The 20041-nt window shown below is 38.4% G+C and overlaps 1 protein-coding gene across 2 annotated transcripts in view; it reads right to left on the bottom strand.

Moving 5' to 3' along the window:
• Positions 1 to 20041, bottom strand: part of MAGI2 (membrane associated guanylate kinase, WW and PDZ domain containing 2) — a 704176-nt gene that overhangs the window by 20836 nt on the left and 663299 nt on the right. For both annotated transcript variants that reach the window (XM_041405490.1, XM_041405491.1), the window contains one exon: positions 2681 to 2819. In XM_041405490.1, coding sequence (XP_041261424.1) covers positions 2681 to 2819 — 139 coding nt within the window. The remainder of the gene's footprint in view (positions 1 to 2680; positions 2820 to 20041) is intronic.

The following is a 20041-nucleotide window of genomic DNA, read 5'->3' as shown; positions in this document are numbered from 1 at the left end:
TTTTTGACATGTAATTGCTTAAAAAAACCCTGATTATTTCAGTAAAAAGAGATCTAATTAGTCTTGTTACATCTCAGCTGTGAAATTCTGGTTGAAGGAAGAGGGAGTTACTAAATATTGACTATCTGCTGTCCTCAGGACCACTTTGTCCTCAAGCCTACTGTCACAGTCTTCTCTGCATTCAGTTTTACATTTGGAAAAGATGTTTCTGGGGATCTCTGACAGATGTTCTTCACATCATGATGACTTAACCTTGAGATCTTGCCTGCTTGAGACGTGTCTTCCCACTTTAATTGGTTCTGTTTGTTAATTGCTGTTTTTAACTCCCCAGGCAGGCTGCTGTTGGAATTTAGGTTCACTTTCTGTTTGTTCTTAGACTACTTCTTACACCTTTGGGAAATGACCTAGGGAGGACTTTCATTATCTCAGTTATTTTCAACAGGCATCTTCTTATTTTGCTTCCATTCCCCCTCCAGACTGGATACAATTCTGACACTTCTGTTCTTGCATAAAGCACAGATTAAGAACTGCAGATGTGCAGATGTTGTCCTTTGCTGTGATGCTTTCTGCAGGTTGTTTGCACACTATGAAGTAACTCCTGAACACTTTTACTCCTTTTACAGTGGAGTAGGAAAAAGGGCCTTTCAAGCATAGCTGCTTAGTTCTCCTCCTGTGTAAAGTTGTAAGTTGGAGATGCAGTTTGAAAAATGATCTGATTAAAAAGCACTTCTTTGTAGCAACTTTTATTTCTCAGTAATCTGCATTTTTAAACAACTAATGCTAAGTAATCCAAATGCCTTCCCAAATGGCAAGCTTGGCTCTAAACAACACTATGAAGTCACCTTGCTGCTTTCTCTTAGCACTAAAAGCCGTGTCTGGATTTCTAGTGGTTTATATGTATTTTCTACTCATCATCTTCTGTGGAAGGGAAGACTTGGGCACATTTTGGAAGATTTGTTTTCCTAAATCAATGATACTTACACTGAATTTTTTTTGTGTTTGTGGTTTTTAAAATTTTTAATTTTTTTTTTTACCAGAATAATGTACAATTTTATAAGATTATATAAATTACAGAAATTAATTTTAGATTCCAAATGGCACCGGGACCTTAAGAAATTCAGATTTGGAATGGGTCTGAACTGCAACTGATTCTTTGCTCGTTGTAGCCTCCTGGGCCTACCTTAGATTAAATTGTTTTCTGAGGAAGCTGCTGGTATAGGGTTCTGCTGTTTGAGAAGGATTACTGCCACTGCATCAGTCCTGGCTGTTTGTTTATTCTTTCATTAAAAATGTTGCACCTCTCCCACAAAATCGTTTTGGAGGTGACCTGAATTTCTGTTCGAGGTCTCTCTGAAAGGATTGCAGACTAGTTAAAATTGATATTAAATGTCTTAGTATCATTTTATCAGAGCCCCTGAAAGCCATTTTGGCTTTGTTTCTGCTCACCAAAAGTATAAATCACTAACTTTATTATCAGATGAGTGGGCTATGGGCCATCTTTTCTGCCTTTATTCAGAAGCTCTTGAAAGTTGTAAAAAATGCAGCATACACTGTCCTGAGTATTGGCTTAGCCATAGAATTAGCTCTTGCTTAGAGAAAATAGTGCAATTACCATGTGTATTGACAGCTGTGAAAGAATTGACATTCAGTGCAACTGACTTTAACAGAGATATTGCATTTATGTTGGCAACAAAGGCTCACCTGAACCTATAGTTAAGCCTTAGTATTTGAATTTTTATGTGACTGTAATTTCTGATTCTAATGGGAAGGTATTCTGGAACTTCAAAAGTAAAAGTAAAAAAGTTTAATAGAGTTTTGGACCTCACAGCATAAAGAAGTTAAGGATTTTTCATTAAAAAATAGTCCTTTTCCTGAGAGATTTAAGGCCTAGGGGTGCACATCATAGAATTTATGTAAATATATGAATTTGTTACACCATACTATACAGTAAGCCCTGATTTCAATTAAAAAAAAACCCCAACTCTTTGTGTTTGAAATTACCTTTGGATAATTTCTTTTTAATTTTTGTCATTTCAGTTATGAAATAACGTTCCTATATTGTCTAAATGACTCATAATTTTTGAAATATTTAAAAAGTCCCAGAAATCCCTCTGAAACAAAATATAAGAATGGATCCTGTTTTCTCACCACAATGAGCAAAATCTCATGTTTTAAATTCAGAACTGGCTTCTGATTGATCATCCATGTATTTTGTCAGAGAGAATACAATGGGTGAAGCTGTCAAAGAAAGGAGTACATTCTTGACAATGCTTAGAGTTCCAGCCTGAGCCACTCAATTGCATGGCAACAAGATCATCTGCTGTTACTCAAAATGTGCAGAGAAGTACCAATAAGGAAGAAATTCCAATAAAGGAAGAAAAGGAGAGTTTATGGGCAAATCAGCAACTCCCAGCACGCTCAGAGATGTCCCCTAGGAGGTTTGCAGTGCTTCCTCCAGTGCACATCTTAGAAGCCACTGCCTGTGTTGGGAGGGCAGCAGATGACAGCGATGTACACACACGTGAGTCCACCCCTACACAGGTAAGCACTTAAGGCAATACTTAATGTGCTCCAGGAAATTACAATTTATAAATATCTGCAACTGCTACTTAATTCAAAAGCAATATAGTTAATTTATATAGAGTCATGCACATATAAAAATGTAAAGATGAAAACCCACCATATTCTGGGACCTGGCCTGTTCCACGTTTCAACAACAGTCGCACTCTCCTGCCACCAGACTTGATTAGCTCTATTGCTCTGGCATGTGTCATGTCCCTTGTGCTTTCTCCATTGATTTCAATTATTTGATCTCCTACCTGTCAGGTAAGAAGAATATTGGGTCAGACAGAATTGCAGTAAAATGAGTGTTTCGGGAAGAGACATATTCAATGGATCACAGGTTACTTGAATGACAGACAGACACATCAAGGAAAATTTGTTCCTGTCTATCTGAGGAATATTACTGGCAGATCAAATAACCTCCAAAGTGGATTCTGAATATGGTATATCAAATACTGCTTGTCTTCTGCTGAAATCAGTGTAATGCCTGTAACTTGCTCACATCTTCTGCATGTAGAGGCTTTGTTGAATTGCTTGACGTGGTGGAATGACTGGAACATTATCTGTGCTACCCTGTAACATGCAGTGTTGTGTGAGCCTGAGAAGAACTTTCTTGCACTTGCTGTTTTCATAGAGAAAAGAGAGGTTCAAAGCACAAATAGAAACTTCCATCATTTGAATTTCCAAACCTCGGTAGTAAAGTTTCACACCAAATTAAGAGTCGTTATGAAGCACGCTATTAAACAAAGAAAGGTTAGTGCTATGACACAGGGCAAGCAGGTTTGCTGGAGTTCAAAGAGCATGCTTTGAACTATTTACCACAGGAGCTTTTTGCTGGGAGTAAGCACAGCCTGTGGCTGAGCTGTCTAGTTAGAGCAGCTGACTCCAGGGTTCTGCTTATGGATTTCTGCCACTCATCTCCTGGCCAGATTTCCAGTTAGATCTGGCTTCATTATTATTTTTCTGCTCTATTTCTACAGCAGTTAAACGCAGCACTAATGTCTGCACATCCCATCCACCCCAACCTCCTTGGCTTTGCCTCCAGCCTGCATGTTTTGGTTCTGGCTGGCTTTCCATGCTGGAAACCTTCTCCTTCAGTAGGGGAGCAGTTGGTTTCTGCTGTGCCTGGCCAGCACAGCTGAGAGCAGGGTAGGGAGCAGCACTGCACAGCCTGCTGTGATACCCCTTTGTGGTGAGAGCCTTCAGCAGAACAGTGAGGTGACACGTGAGCCTCCTGCTAGCAGCACCACAGCTTTGGAATTTGTGTCCTGCAGAATCCTCCCAGCCCCCTTGGAAGGGCAACCTCAGTGAACCCCAGAAGGAGGGATGATGTCCTGGTGCTGGTGGAGGTGCAGGTCCGGGTGATGGCAGCCCAGAGAGGGTCTCAGGTGAACGGGTCAGCACACTCATTTGTCAGTGCCAGAGGAACACATTTGCTCAGCAGGATCTTACCTGCCTCACTGTGCACCTACAGCTTCCTCACAATGTGTTTTCACCACACTAAAACATCAATGCCTACACATCCTAGAGAGGAGATTATACCGACTTCAAGGTGACACACACTTTCTTCCCTCTTACAAGACTGTCTTAACAAAACCAGCTCTTAGCTGGCCTTGGACATTGAAATATCTTCTGTTTTGTATGTTTTCTTTGCTACAGTTGTACTTCTGTCAGCTCAAAACCTTCAGAGGTTTTCCTTCTTTCCTGAGTTTGAAATATAGTATTTACCAAATAAATGTGCACAATGTGAAATGTCAACACAACTCCCAGCATCAAAGAAAAGCTGGAAAGGATGTCAAGAAGTTATCTAGTCCTTACTTTTGTGGAGAGACAGAAAGAATGCTAGTAGAAGTACTATGACAGTGTTTCTCAATAGGAATGAATAGAATTCATATTTGTCAATAGGAGCTGTTTTGTCCTAGGATCCTTTATGCAATCTATGCTGATACTTTGTGTAACTAAAAAGCCATTGATCCAAATATAACCTATTAGCTTTGCTATTACACTTTGTAAATGCTGCAGTATTAACAGTGGGAAAAAAGAAATCAGAATTATCTTGTGCAGTATTATTTTTGCAATGAACATTTCTTCCTCAGCTGATTTTCTCTCTAATAAAGAATGCATTTGGTTGTACCATGCAGTGCAAAATTTAAATATTTCTGACAGCCTTAAGGCCACACTGACACACAACAGAGGTGCTCTCTGGATCACTGTGAGATCTCCCCCAGGTCTGGCCATACAGAGCCCTCTGCATCCCCCAGACTTTTGGAGAATGCAGCTGATTCACACACTTGGAGCCAAAAAAGAAAACCCGTGTCACCACTCCTGTAACAGAGACAAAAGATGGATTTGTAGCATCCCCACAAAGATAATAGTCAGGCTAAATACAGAAAAAAATTCAATGATTTTGGGAAAACCTGCTCCTAAATGTCATGAAACAATTAAACCCCATAGAAATCCTGTAAAAGTAAAGTCAGATTTTCAGAATGCTTGAGGACAGTTCTTTTTTTTTTTTTTTTTTTTTGTGGTACATTGCCTGGGTAGACCATATTTTGCAGAAGGTATTTAAAATGTTCTTGTTAGCATGTCTTGAGAGAAGTGCCAGATTAGATCAAATGAAAGAGGTGTTTTTAACACTCCTTGATGAATAGCTTTTAAAATTAGTACTGAAAGCTGTTTGAGAATATACAGGCCTTCAAATAAAATCCTCTGCACTCTAGAGCAGAAAGACAGAAAGATTTTAATACAGTTTAATATGTAAAAAGGTTAAGTTAATGTCACATTTTCCCCTTGCTGTTTGTCTTCCTTCTGTTTTCACTGGTCACTATGCAGGAACTATCTTGTATTAATGTAACCTTTCCTGCATTTCTGTGAATTCACAATTTTTTTTCTCTGTAGGAGGCACGTAGCTCATTTGGTATTTTCTTTCATTACAAAATATTGTAGTTGATTTGATATTTCCTTTTCTTCTAAAATATTATGTGCAAATAACTTGAGAAAGCTTAAAAAAAAGGCTAGCATCTTGGTTGAAGGAGGGGAGAGAAACAAGTTTGCAAAAATTAGGTGCTCTGAAATCTACATCAGAAAGGGTGAGACCAGAGCTATAATGAATAGTTGCAGGAGCAGTGGGTTAATTGTGTTCCTTGCTTTTGTGTCTTGTGGCTGACTGATGTACAGCTGAATTATAGTGCCTTTGCAGCACAAGCCCAGCTCTGATTAGATGAGAAAACAACAAGGAAAAGTTGTCAACACTCTTACCTTGAGAAAAGCTTCAATTAGACTTTGCACTCATATCTGGAAATTCATACAAAAGAGAAAACCTTGGCTGAGGAGTGGTTCCCCATGTGTCAGTAAGGTACAATTCTTGTTTCTTTCCTGCAGTTAAACCTTGATAACCTTCCCTTCCTTTCCCTCCATGATGTAGATTTTCTTATGGCTGATATGGGACAAAACCCTGCTGTGTGCTCTCTTTGTCCAGGCATTCAAATATGCTTTCTCCCTCAACTTTTCTATTCTGGAATAAATTTTTAGATTTGTGGAGCTATTTCTGTCTTTTCGAAATCCAGTGATTTTTAGAGAGGCTCTTAAATACACCCACATATTGAAGATACACCAAGGTGAGGCCAGAGGTAATTGGAAACATAAAATCAGAGTCTGTTACATGGGATCCTCATTTCTCTTTTTAGGCTCAAAAGATGATTCCTGCAGTTTATACCGCACAGCATTTCTCTACACTTCTCTTCTGGATCCTTCCATGTCTGTTCACAGTGTCCAAACTGAAGATATTATGAACGTGGGACGGTAAGTAGAACAGATCAAAATGATAACATTCTTTCCACATTTACTAATAATGTTCACAGAACAAATTCTTTGCCTTTTTGTGACACATCAGATTTGCAACCCATGGTCAGTTTGGATTCTGAGCAGTTATCTCACATTTTACATTGTGCATCTGATTTCTCTGCCCTAAAATGAGCACTGTGCACCTCTATGACTTTTATCAGATTGACTGCTTTAGTACAAAATTTTAATTTTAAAATAGTCTGTTTCTCAAAGTCTTTTTAAACTCCCTATGAATAGTGAAATATTGGCATCAGCAATTTTTTTTTTTATTATTTATCAGTCGGTCTCCAGTTATTAATGGCGTATTGAACTGCGTTTGTTTCATTCCAGACACCTCGGAACTACATTTGTAATTATTATTAAGGAGCAAACCATTCAGAGCAGCCTTTGAGAGGAATTATTGTCAGTAACCACGTTAGAAGAGATTCCATCTAGGGCCTCAACCTTTTTATGTGAATTTCATAGAAGGTAGTTTTGAAAGGTGAAAGGAGGAGTGTACATTCTCCTCCCCCTTTTTCCACACAGAAGTAAGAATGAAAATCAGACATAAGAAAGGAAAATAAGACTGGTGTAACAATATTTGCTTTCCACAATTCACATGCAAGCGAACTTTCTCAACTTTTTGATAACTTGTCGCAGATTATTTCTGAGTACACAAGTTAAAGGAATTTTTTCAAACTTGTATTTAAAAATAGGATATATGCTTTACTTTCTCTAGTCTAACTTTCTTGTCCTCCATGAATTCTTAGACACAATTACTAATAGTCTATAAATTTACTTACCTTAGTCATTGAGCATACATGAACAGCAGCAAGTTCTGCAAATTTGAATCTAAGTATGCTTTAAGCAGTTTTCTCCTTATTCTGATTTATACTAATTTCTTTGTTGATGTTTGTGTGAACATCTCAATGGAGACTGATACAAAAAAAACACTGAATATTTCAGCCATCTGCACATTCTCATCAGGCAGTTGACCTCTTTTTTTTCCAGTTCTTGATGTTTCTTTAAACGTGTGAAACAGAGGGATGTACCCTTTTCCAGTCCCAACAGGCAAGCTCTGCATGTGGGACACTCCCCAGGCTGGCATCAACTCTACTTTTTAACCTTCCTGGCAGTCCTCAGCAAAGACTACAGGGCAGGAGTGACCTGCCTCTATATTCTCCAGGTGTTCTCAGCAGCTGAAGGGTGAAGCATGCTGGCAAGACAGCCTGGGAAGCTTGCATGGCTGCTGCCCGAGCTGTGTTTATTCTGAAGAAACCTGTTCTTTGCAGCTATGAATCTGGAAATTTTATTCACGCTCGTTTTGTGTTGTGTTTCTTTCTTCCTGAGGAACATGACCCTTGCTAAATACCTACCCAAACCCACTGGTTCTCCTCCTAACCCAATGCCACTTGGTAAGCAGAACGCTCCTCTATTTTGTTTTTACAATGTGCAAGCACAAAGTAAACACTAAATGCTTCACCCCCTTAACGCTTTGAAATTTGAACATTAATGATTTAAATGTAATTATGAAAGTAGTTTGTGTGTATGGAAAGTGTTTCTTTACAAAATCTGTTTCAGTTCAAGTTAATTCAGATGTTCCATCCATGTGTAAGAACAACTGAGCTATAAAATTGGGCAACATGTTTTCTGGCAATAATGAGAAGATAATATTCCTAAGGAATGTTTAAGTAATGTCACTATTGATAGGCTAATTAGAAAGAAAATTGTAAAGATTCTTAAAATCATTAGAATAAAGTGCCTCAAGTACATGTGGGTTTATCTGCAGAGCCTTTGTTTGGCTCTGGCCATATTTTAAAGCAATTATTACTGGTCTTGTTAAAAAAAGCCTACCATACACACAAACAGGGTTCCAGAAACAGGGAAGGGAAACACATATAGCTTTAATGTAGTAAAGAGGCTTTTCCTTGCTTGAGTGTGCTTTTAAACCATGGATGAGAGCCTTGTGTATGTTTGCCCCCATTGGTGCATAAGGAACAGTCTCTAAGCAGGTGTATGGTTCCCAGCTGCATGAAATTAAATTAATTGTGTATGCACATTTTCAGCCCATGTTAAATCTAATGATAAAAGCAGCCTCAAATGATTTGTGTGGAGGGCATTGCTATCTGTCATTTTATTAATGCATTTTATAATTAAACCTCAGGAAAGAGACAAATCACATTTAATTATTTTTATATGGGCATTCTATTTTTATAACTGAAATGCTTTTACATGTCATTTGTTGTGGTTGTTATTGTCAGTTGGTCCAAAAGGCTGAAAAATTATCTGTACTTGGAGACCAGGCAGTTCCAGAGTATCTATTCTGGTGAATTTCAAGTACTGTCAAGCTCAAGTATCATTGCCTGGAGTTAGGCACAGGCTGGATATGTGCTGTGCAAATCTCCTCACAGCAGAGAATGTGTGCTGCCTGGAAATCCCAGGTACAACACATAGCCTGAGCAAAGCTGTGGGGTTTTGGTAATCTTGGACTCCCTGCAGTGCATTTTAGGTATGTGAGCTTGGATGTCTCTGCAGGAGACATGGTATTTCTCTTTGAGGCAATTACAGTAACATGTCCCATGCTACTTTTGAACAAACCATGAAAGTTTGGAGTGAAAAAGTGTTTTTTCCTGTGGCCAACCTGCTATTTAAGCAGCTGGGGCTTCTTACCCCTGGAAATGCTGAGCCCTTTGTTCCCACAGAGAGATGGTCTTGACTCCTGCCCAAAGGAAGGGGGAAAGAGGGGCCACAGGACATGGTGCAGAACAAGAAAGACCTTCCCACCACTCCTCAGCAGGAGCTCTAGCTTTTTTCTTTTTACTTTTTCACGTTTTCCTGAGAGAGAGAAATGGCAGTGCTATTTGGGAAAAAGATCTTGGAAAGAGGACAATGTGCATGCCTGATTGTTTGCAAAGAATGGGGAGTGCAAGAGGGAAAAATGGAGTTTTCAGTCATGAGGGCTGAAAAGAGAGCAAAGTGGATTTCTGGTACTACAGTACACTTGATGGCTTTCACAACATTGCTGCAAAATAATCCATGTATATGTGAAATAAAGCTGTCAACGATAAAAGGAAAATTGTCCTATTGTATTTGATACACTATTACTTTTTAAAACAGAGGTAGGATTTATTGTAGCATAATATAATGTTAATAACATCTACTGCACCATTACAATCAGGGATGGGAACTATGAGACACTATGAAAAGGAAGAAGAATATTTTCTGGTATCTTCTTGATAGTCTCAGGCAGCTCTCATCAGGTAAAAGCAAAGCAAATTCAAGGTCTGACAAGCTGATTTTATAGGTCCTACAGAGAAATCTGAGAATGGAGATTCCTTCATCCAAAATTGCATCCACACAGAAAAAGAGAAAAGAACATAAACTCCAACAAGATAAAGATGAAACCACAAAAACTTTTCGAGGAGGAAAAATGCTAAAATGTAAGATCTAAGAAGATATTTTCAAGCATACCATAGGCATGGAGTCTGTCAGATCTCAAAAGAGTTTGGGCACAAGGTAGAAAAGACTGCAGAAAACAGATTAATTCTTTTCATCAGTTTTCACTGAAGAGGAGGGCAGCAAAACTCCTGCAGAGGGTCTGCTCACTGCAGGGTTGAGTGAGGAACTGACTCCAACAGCAGGATCAGTGGCAAAGATTTTATAACAGACTGATGAAACGGACAGTAAGACACCAGCAGAAGCAGCACATGACTTTTATCCTCAGTTCTAAAGGAATTTGGATATGAAGCCATTCAACTAGTAGCTATAGGATATAATCTACTGCTTAAATCAGTAAATTGCTGGATTTCAAAGGAATGGGAAGTGGCAAGTGTGACACCAGTCTTTAAGAACGGTCTTGGAAAGTAACCAAGCGAGTCGCATGTTCAATTGAGCAGATGGAAGGAAGCAGTAAGGATGGTGAGGCTTAGCTGGCACATGGATAATGATGATAGAGTGGGAAAGGGTCATTGTGGCTATTGTAGAGGGAAGCCATTCCTCACAGATCTATTGCAGGTCACTGGAGCTCTCAATGACAATATAGATTAATGTGATCTGGTTAGTATACTGACATTTTCAGAAAGCTTTTAATAGTAAAGCCTTCAATAGAGGCTCTGCTGTGGGATGAAAAAGAATAGGTTCTTCTAAGCAGGAGATTAGACTCTAGGAAAAAAATGCTTTAAATAAGTGGTCAATTCTCACAATCAAAAGGCTTTACTACAATGATTATTCTGCTCAGAATACTTGCAAATGGTGTGGGGAAGAGGTGATAGGATTTGCAGACAGCACATTACCATGCAGTATTCTTATATCTAAACTTAAAAGCTCTAAAAAAAGATAGCACAATCCTGTGTGCTAAAGCAGCACGTGAAGTCCACCGGTGCTGAGTGCTAAGCACCAAGTATTGTACATGTGGAAAACTACATACTCTATCACTCTACATCAGCCACCACCGCTGAAAACACAGATCCTGCTGTCCTTGTGCTTAGCTCACTAAGCTGAAAATGTCAGCACAGCCAAAACCCCAAACAGAATACCAGCTGTTAGGAGGAAACTGGAGAATAAAGGAGAAGCCATCACTGTGTCATTTAGGAGCACCAATATCCTGAAAACTGGAAATTGTTCTGGTGCTTGCACCCCCAAATGAATGTGATACATTGAGAAATGGCTTGGAGGAGGCCAATGAGGCTGGTCAGGGGTAAAGGACAGCTCCCTTTTGATGCAAGGTGAAGTAGATTGGTAAGGTTCAGTACATGATATAGATCAATAGAATAAAAAATGATATACAGAATGGAGAAGTAAGTTTATTATATGGTAACCACAAACAAAAAAAGGAGGTTTTTTTTTTTTCAAACAGTGAAGGCACTTTGACTTGGAACCATTGACACATTATATCTGGAATGTCAAAAGCATGAGCACATTCAAATAAATGGTTAAAAATAGTCCTAACACTGAGTCCTAGCATAGAAATATATATAAACTTCTGACTACCATGGTCTTGGATGTTATATGCAATGAAGAGTCATTTCATACTTGTCCTACATTCCTTTTCTAAGCATCCTTTACTTGTCCTTGTTGGAATGAGGATGCTAGGCTGGTGGGCCATAGCAATGGGCCTCATGTCTATCCTTTTACCTTTAGAGATGACCTCTCCCAGTTTCCACTTGTCATGATTTGGGAAAACACAGAAGAGAAGTCAATGTCTATGTCACTCCTGTTGCTGGACAAATTGTTTTAATTAACAGAGCGGCGTCATGTGGTGTGCTCATTTGTTTTCTAACACTTGACTCTTAATTTTTAAGTTAGGGTTAATTAATTTTTTAGACCTGAAAACCTTCATAAATATTCCATAAACCCCAGATTTAGATAAGATGCCTGCCTGCCAACTAAGTATTTTAGTCTTAAAGTGTAATACTTAACTACTTCTATCACAATTATTAACTTGGTTTTTTTTCACATCTGGCTTGAAAGATTTTGCTACTAGGCTTAGAGTTAGAAGGATGTTTTGAATGTTCCAAACTGGATACATTTTTGTAAGAAGGATTTTAATTAAGCATGTGAGAGGAATACTTCTTATCCTTACCTTTCTGCAAACAAATTCTTAAAAACACAAGAGATTTTTTGAGAAATGCTGAATAATAGTTCACCTACAGTTAATTCACCCTTGATTTGTTAAGCTTTTATAATGTCAAAATATATTCAGGATCCCTGAGGGCCTCAGTTTGCGTTTCTTTGTTGTGCAGACAGTAGAATTTTGATCAGCTTTATGTCTGCATGTCAATATATTCTTCCTTGAGTTCTGCCAATTACACTAACCCAGCATTGAGCTCCTCTTGCCACAGGCTGGCATCCAGCTCATATGCTTGAGTATCCCAGTTGAATTCTCTGAGTTCAGATCAATCACACCTAGCCTCTCCACAAGTGAGGTTGGACAGTGATGTATGTAGTAGGGAATTGGAGTGTGAGTTAGACTACCCCAAAGGGACATGCAGTTCGGTGGGAAAGCATAGCTAACATCTTCCTGTACTGTTCCAATGGATCACAAATCACAGAATAAATGGATGGGACTAAGAATATCTTTTTATTTTTGCTCCATTGAAATGACAGTGTTGACATTCACTGAATGCTTATTATGAAGGTAAGATTTATATTAGTGCATAAAGTAAGCCAGGTACACTGCAGGTTTTAAGAGTAAGTGCTACTTATGTAGAAAAGATGGGCTGCTTAATTGGCATGAATCACTCTGTGGGCATTTGTCAAGCCTTAGTCAAGCTGCTGCTGGTGGAGCTCTGTATGTTCCTGGAGTGTTTTTCTGCTCCTGATGTGTGGGATTATTCCAAATATTAGTGTCTTTTCAGTGGGGTTTCTGACAGCCTTTTCAAGCCCTCACTCATGTCAAGGGTTCTGCAGCTGAGTCCCTACTGTGCAGCATACCATGTGAGAAGACCTTTCTGGCTCTCAGGACCCATCACTTCTCTTCCCACCTTTGTGCTTGCTGTGATTAGAGTAAACTTGCAAAGAGGCTTCCCAGCAGCTATATTCACTTTCCTCTAATATTCTGAACATAAGACTTCACTGCTTTTTAGGACCTGGAGAATCTGAGGATTTTCATGAGTCACTCAGCAGTCAGTCTTGTTCTTTCTTTTCAACATAAAATAGGATTCCAAAGTATGCTATATCAGAAATTAAAGATTAAACTGGTAAATACTTCATTCATTTTTGGATGCTGGGATTGCCTTAAATGTTTATAAAAATTCATGACTGATCAAGCTATTCCTTCATTCTTCCTGTTTCCTTGCTGCAGCTTTCTTGACTGGATAAAGAAATGTCTGTGTCTGTCACCTACTCTCTTTACTGTGTGACAATTGTTTCTCTCTGTTTTTAATGCTTTTTGCTCTAATCATTTTCAAGCTGAGTTGAGCTACTTCTTGTTAACTGTACTTATTGATTGCAACCTTAGGTGTTTTCCACTGCAGACTGTAGGAAATCATCCTTTAATGTGGGGCCAATCACTGATGGAGCATCCCAAATAGATGCTCTGTTCTTCATTAACAACAAATCTCAGAGAGGCTCTACACAAGTGAGGAATCAGTGCAGATCGTGGTGTCTGCATGGCAAAGTGATTTCAAGGACTTCCATTTACTGTAGAGTAAGAAATTGTTCATTCTTCCTTTTAAGCTTTGATTAGATTTGATGGTCACTGACAGAAAACAATCAGTCCTGTTGATGACCAGTGCTTTTCATATTTTCCTATTTTCCATATTCCTTTAGGAAAAGGACTACAAACAGCTGAGATAACCCTGCAAAGACTGGATTAACTGAAGAAATACAACAATAACGTATGGGGACCAGAATCACAAATGTTAGAAGGTTCCTGTGTATGAAACTACAGGAACTGCATGTGGTTTCTGGTACAAAATTTGGTTGTGCAGTAGGTATCTAACAAAATGGGATGTGGTAGTCCAGCATTTCTGTTGGATTTTGTAATCTCTGAGATGCAAGACAACAACAACAACTGAAAAATAATTTTAAAAAAGAAAGAGGATATTTTGGACACGTTAATATGGATTTATAAAAGGTATCTATGGAAGTTATATTGCATCCAAGCCTCAGAAAAGGAATGATTCCTTATTTGGTGGAAATAGATGACTGATCTACTAAGAACCTAAAAATCAAGGGCTGCAAGAAAGGGATACAGTGATTAAGTGACTAGATGAATACCAAGCTAAATATATGCAACATCCAGCAATGAAGAAATGTGAAATGGAAAAAACACCACGATGAAACAAGAGAGAGACTTGTGATTTGCATGGTATTAAAGACTTTCCAAGCACTGTAGGGTCCTAATTAACTCATCTCTGATTATCTATTCACTGAACCCAGAACAATTTAAGCGATTTCAGGGTGCCCAGACTTGAGATGTTTGGAAATGTCATATTGCAGGGAGACAGGTTTATGTTACCTTGTTAAACTCCACAGTTGTACAGCATTTAGAGAGCCTAGATGCCTACATACCACCTGCTCTGTTGAGAAGCCTGAAGAGTCTTAATGGTAACAAATTTATTCTGTGAGAAATAGTTAGCTATAGCCAACTATTATATGCTACACTACTGTTCAGAAGCCTGGACTCCAGACTTTTCAAAGGGGACTTAAAGTTATTCCTCTTATGGCTCAAGAGAGGGCTTTAATATCAGATTATGAGTTTGATAGGAGCTCTGTAACTCTTTTGCAAACAAAGAGGAAAATGTCAGTTTTGAATGTTGCTGAATACCCATACATGGGTTTTGAGAGCAGTTTTGAATTTAATATTCATGTCCTCCATGATTTGAAACTTTAGTTCTATTTCCTTCCAAATAAGAGACAGACCCTCTCTTTCTAGCTGTCTTTTTTGACCCTTGGCTCTTGGATACCCAGCTCTCCCCTTCTGCTGGGAATAATTCTTCGAATGGGTAGATGAAGGTTTCTGAATAACCACAAATGAGGTTGGTGTGAACTTTGTTGTTATGGGAAATTATTAAATACAGAAACTGTGCTGGTTTGCAGAATGCCATGAACCTGACCAGAGCATAGATCAGTTACTGGTGTGAGCATCACTGCACTGCTCACTCAGCAAGCTGGAACAACCCAGCAAGGCCACACAGACTCTTATGCAACAACACAGAAGCTCACAATTGACACTATAGGAGCCTAGTGTCCATTGTGCCTGGTTTTATCTCCAGCTGTGTACAACTGAAACAAAAAAGAGGGATGCAAACCACAGAAATGCAACAAACAGGACAAAAGACTGAAGAGTCAAAGCAGAACTGCAGAGCATGAAAGATACAGAATTCTGCTCTGCCTGGATTTCAGATGTTTGTCCTGCCAAAATATAAGAAAAATATACAATAAAAAAAGAAAAATAATGTAGCATAAGGAGATATGAGGAAGCTGGAGATAGGGCTAAATGGTGCGTGAGGACTGAGAAAAATGAGTTGACAAGACAATGAAACTAGAGATGTCAGAGATGAGATGTATGGCTTTTGTGGAAGATGTAAAAAAAGGATGCAGTTCATAAAGTGACAAAATGACACAGATGTACACTGTTTACAAAAAAAGGCACATTTCACCCTCATTCTTCCAGAATTTAATGTTATTCTGTACCTTTGCAGCCCTCAGCCATAGGCTCTTTGTTTGACACCAGTTTCAATAAACATGCTGGCTGCTGGAGATACCATTCAAGGCAATTGGAGATCTGCTGATCCTGTCTCACGTCTAGTAAACACTACCACCATGCTTAACAATCCCCCTGAGAGCAGTAAGGAACTTCCCACTTCCCTCTAAGACAGGAAGGGATAGAGATCTGCAAGCAGAGCTCTGCCAACCATTGTCCTCAGCATGAGGCAAGAATAAAATGTAAGTTAGCATGAGCCTTATCTAAATAGACCTGTAAAATTGTTTCCAGTAGTGTCTGAATCTTCAGAGGCTGTGGGGTCTGTGCTCCACATTGCCTGTGTTATGTCCCTTGTCTCTGGTGACAGATTCAACTCAATATGACTGTCACTGGCAGTGTGTGTGCCATGTTCTTGCCCTACTCTGAGACTGGGCCTTGCAGCTTTATTCTTAATATTACCATCACCAACTACTTTCAGTCGTTTTCCCTGATGTTAGGATTGCTTGAGAAATGGAATCCTGATGTGCTGAGACCTCTGCCAGTCTGGGGAAAGATAACAAAAACACTAATAGTTCTCCAAACCTTTTTCATCGCTATTTTAATACATCCTTGTCTTACGGAGCACAGACATAGATAGGTTTTTCAGAATTCACCATTGTAGCTTGTTCTCTGCTCAGCTGCCAGAATTAAGTCAGTATTTAGATACATTACATATATTTTATATATCTATGTAAAATACACCATCAGTATTTAATTCCAGTGTAGTGATGAGGTTCTCCCTTACAGCAGTCTCCTATGAGGAGCTGCCATATATATTATCCATAAATTGCAGTAAAGTCTTGCCACAGTTAACTGTGGTGTATGATCTGACACATGATTTTATATGAAACTGCACTTATGGCTGTGGGTTTCCAGCACTGGTTGAGAATAGTTTAACAACCACGTGGGCAGAAAGAATCAGTTTCCTGTAGAGCTCTGGGTCCTTTGATGGGCATTTCCTTCCCATGTCTCGAGATAAATGAATCCAGGTTAAACTAAGATATATGCTTGGGCTTTCTGCAGAGTCTATGCGCTCAAACAAAAGTCTCGGTGCATGTGAAGGTGCCATGACTAAGTGTAAGTAGACTGTGGAAGTTTAAACCTGCTTTTAAGGGAATAATTTTTTGAACCTCAAGACTTAATGCTGGTCTATCTAGGCTGGCAGAAAGGGATTACTGAGTCAAAGAGCAATAGGATTGGAAAACTGATGAACTCTGTAGGACATCAACTCAGTGCTCTTCCACCTTTCCAGTTCCCAGAACAATTCTGCAGAATAGCAGAAAATCAAAGTAGAAAGCTTCATCTGTTATGAAGTGCAATTAAACACTATTTTAGATCTTGTAATCCTAAAATGGGGTGTTCCTTGCTGAATTTGTTTCCAATAAAAACATAACGTGCCTAGCATGCCATCTCCAGTAGGAAGGGAGACCAGACTAATAATCCAATTATGACAGGAAGTGGTGATGTGATAATGGAACTTCATAACATCTTTTTCCTTCTTACATCAATATTTACAAATCCAGACAGTTTTGGCAGGACCAGTGGAAGATCATCACTTCTTGGGCTTGTTCTGTGAGTCTGTTCTCTGTCTGCTCACTATCTCACCGAAGTTCATAAAAGCCTGAAGATCAAACTGAAATTTTCATAAAGATGTCCTGATTTTGATGTCACTTTCTTCATCTTGTTTTATCATTGCTTTCTTGTTCAATTTCTCTTTGCTATTATTGGCATATTGTACTCCTTCCATACTTATCTTCCTCAGCAATGGATCTACTTTTTTTCTTTTACAAGAGATAGCTCTATTCCAGTGCTTTATTTACATCTGTTTTCCTATAATCATAGGTTTTACTCTAATATCCCCTACATCTGTAATTTCTAACACTTTTACATGTATTTAGACCTTAGAATCTTTTGCATGTGTGGTGGTGGACTCTCAGATTTTTTTAAACACATGTCCAAGTGGAATAGAGCTGTTGAGATTCATTCCAACGCTGTGGTTTTGCAGTGCCCACTAACAGAATAAACATACAGACTCTGACTTCCCCACCCAGAGCTGTTTTCAGTTTGAGATTTCATTTATTCAGTTATACAGTTTTATAAAACCACTAGTATAGCTTCAGCTCTTTTACTTCAAGGTAATTATTTTATTTATTTCTGTAAAATAGGGAGCTTTGTATCAATATGACTGAGTCTCTATCAGGGTTTTTGCTGGCTATATGTAGATTGAAAACAAAATGTTATTTGTGGAATATGTTTGCTTATTAAGTCTAAGTGACCTACAGGTAACATGTTCCATTATATGATCTATTTTTTGCAACAACTTATCTGGTTTTATTTTTATTTTCTTAGTCTCATGAGCGGGAATAGGGCTGGAGTTGTGTGTGTTATTTCTTTTTATAAGCATGACCTCTACCTTGTGCTATCTGCTTCAACGTTTCTTTGTAAAGCTTTAGTAAAATTAAAGAAGGCTGCTCAAGGATGAGGAAACAGCAAGCAAAACAATAATGGAGACAACTAGGTAATCAGAATGACTCTTAGCTGGGAAGTGTTCTGGTAAGATCCTTCACAAAAGCATGGTTTGCTATCCTCAGTGCTGAAAGCCTAGGATCAGAGAATCGTGTCTTTGAGGACAGTGGTATCTAAAGCAAGAAGCACTGCCCTGATCTTTGCATGTTTTGCTGAAGAGATGCACCTGTGAAACCCAGAGCTACAGAGATGCAACCACCAGCCAAGAAGTGTGAATGAGCCTGCATTGTTAACAGCTGATATAAACCTAGGAAAGGAGATGTGGGTACAGAATTCTGCTTCCTTTGTCCATCTTCCTATGTAATATATTTTTTTCAACCATTTTTTTTTGTTTGCTTCTATTTTTTCTATTTTTGTTTTGAAACTGTTTCTTGAGCTTCTGCTGTCCATCAGTCACAGGTCACTGAATATAAGAATCTTTCACATTCCAAACCCATTTGTCAGGTTAAAATGTCTGTGAGGCAGGAGAATAAAAGAGAAGACTCAGTGAAAAATATGCATGGTAGAACTGGTTCCAAAGAAGGATGCTTTTAAAAAGGAGAAAAGCCCCAGTTAAAGCTATCTGATCAGAATAACACTTATTATGTTAGGCTATATGTTGTGGCCACTAAAATGAAAACGATTTAAACCAAGATATTTTAGAAACTATATTAACAGTATTCTTTAAAGCTTACAGAAATTTTCCTAATGCAATTGAAAAATAAAAAAACGCCCATATTAATGTTAAATACTTTCTATATTTTGGCTATTCACAAAGTCAATAGTCATCTTAACTTCATCCCTTAGTACTAGTTTGTTTAAATGATGCACAGATTTTAATGCTCATTTTCTACCTAATGCAGGTTATTATTTGAAATGAGCCCTCTTCAAAGATGTTATTTTTTTTCTGTATTCTTAGCCATATGTTTCCAAACATGTGATCCCAGAGCTTATTAAAAGCACAGCTTTTTCTCTGTCTTTAATCACATTATAGCTGCGAATGTACACCTTGCATATGGCTTCTCATTAAGAGCAACTGACAATGGTAATACTAAAATAAAGGAAAGAATGAAGAACAGAGAAGATATTCTGAAGCTAAAGTTCCATCTGCAGCACGAAATCTCCTGATTTTAACAAAAAATGCAGTGGGAGTATATCTACATTACCAGTTTCCTGCCTGACTGCCCCACTGGCTTTCCTAACACAGGGACTGCTTTTCCTGCTCCCAGTGCCAGGGGCTTGCACTCCATCAGACAACTGAGGACTTGCTGAGTTTTGCAATTCTACCAAGTGAACGTGGTAAGAGTCATCTGAAGCACAGCAAAACTCCTGAGCTATACACAGAAAGACAGTGCTCTTTCAGTAAGACATCAAATTTGATCAGGTTGTTTAGACTGTGAAACAGAATAAGTGTAACAACCATGACATTTGTAAAATCTGTTCTTACCACTATACAGAACACAATTTTCATTGCCCATCTTTGAAATTAAATATTGGTTGAACATGACTGCACTAATTAGAGACATAAACAACTTTTTATGTTGACTCCTGGTAGTCTTGCCTATGTTCTTTCCTTTTCCCTTTTGTGTACTGAAAATTCTACAAAGTATCAGCAGGCATGGATGAAATTATACCTTGTTTTTACACAACTGAACAGATTAAACATCTCTATTTTAAATTAGGTTTTTTTCCTATACAGACTGTGTGCTAGTTTTTTTTTTTAAATCATGATCCCTACAAACAAGATTAAGATCAATAAACAAATTTAGCAAACAATACAAAGGCAACTTGCTTAAATTAGTAAAATAACACAGATGAGGTCTTAGGTTTCATAGTTATCTAATACTTGTCATTATTACCTATGAGTGATCATATAGTGATCACTTAGCTTTTGTGGTTAGAGACCCAAATGTTAATTGTGTTATTATTATCTAAGAAACACCAAACTTTGAGATTTTTAAGTTG

Source organism: Onychostruthus taczanowskii, unplaced genomic scaffold (genome assembly GCF_017590055.1).
Source record: "Onychostruthus taczanowskii isolate IOZ18803 unplaced genomic scaffold, ASM1759005v1 scaffold23, whole genome shotgun sequence".
NCBI classification, from domain to species: Eukaryota; Metazoa; Chordata; class Aves; order Passeriformes; family Passeridae; genus Onychostruthus; species Onychostruthus taczanowskii.
The sequence above is the reverse complement of the archived record's forward strand: the minus strand, read 5'-3'. Positions and strand labels throughout refer to the sequence as shown.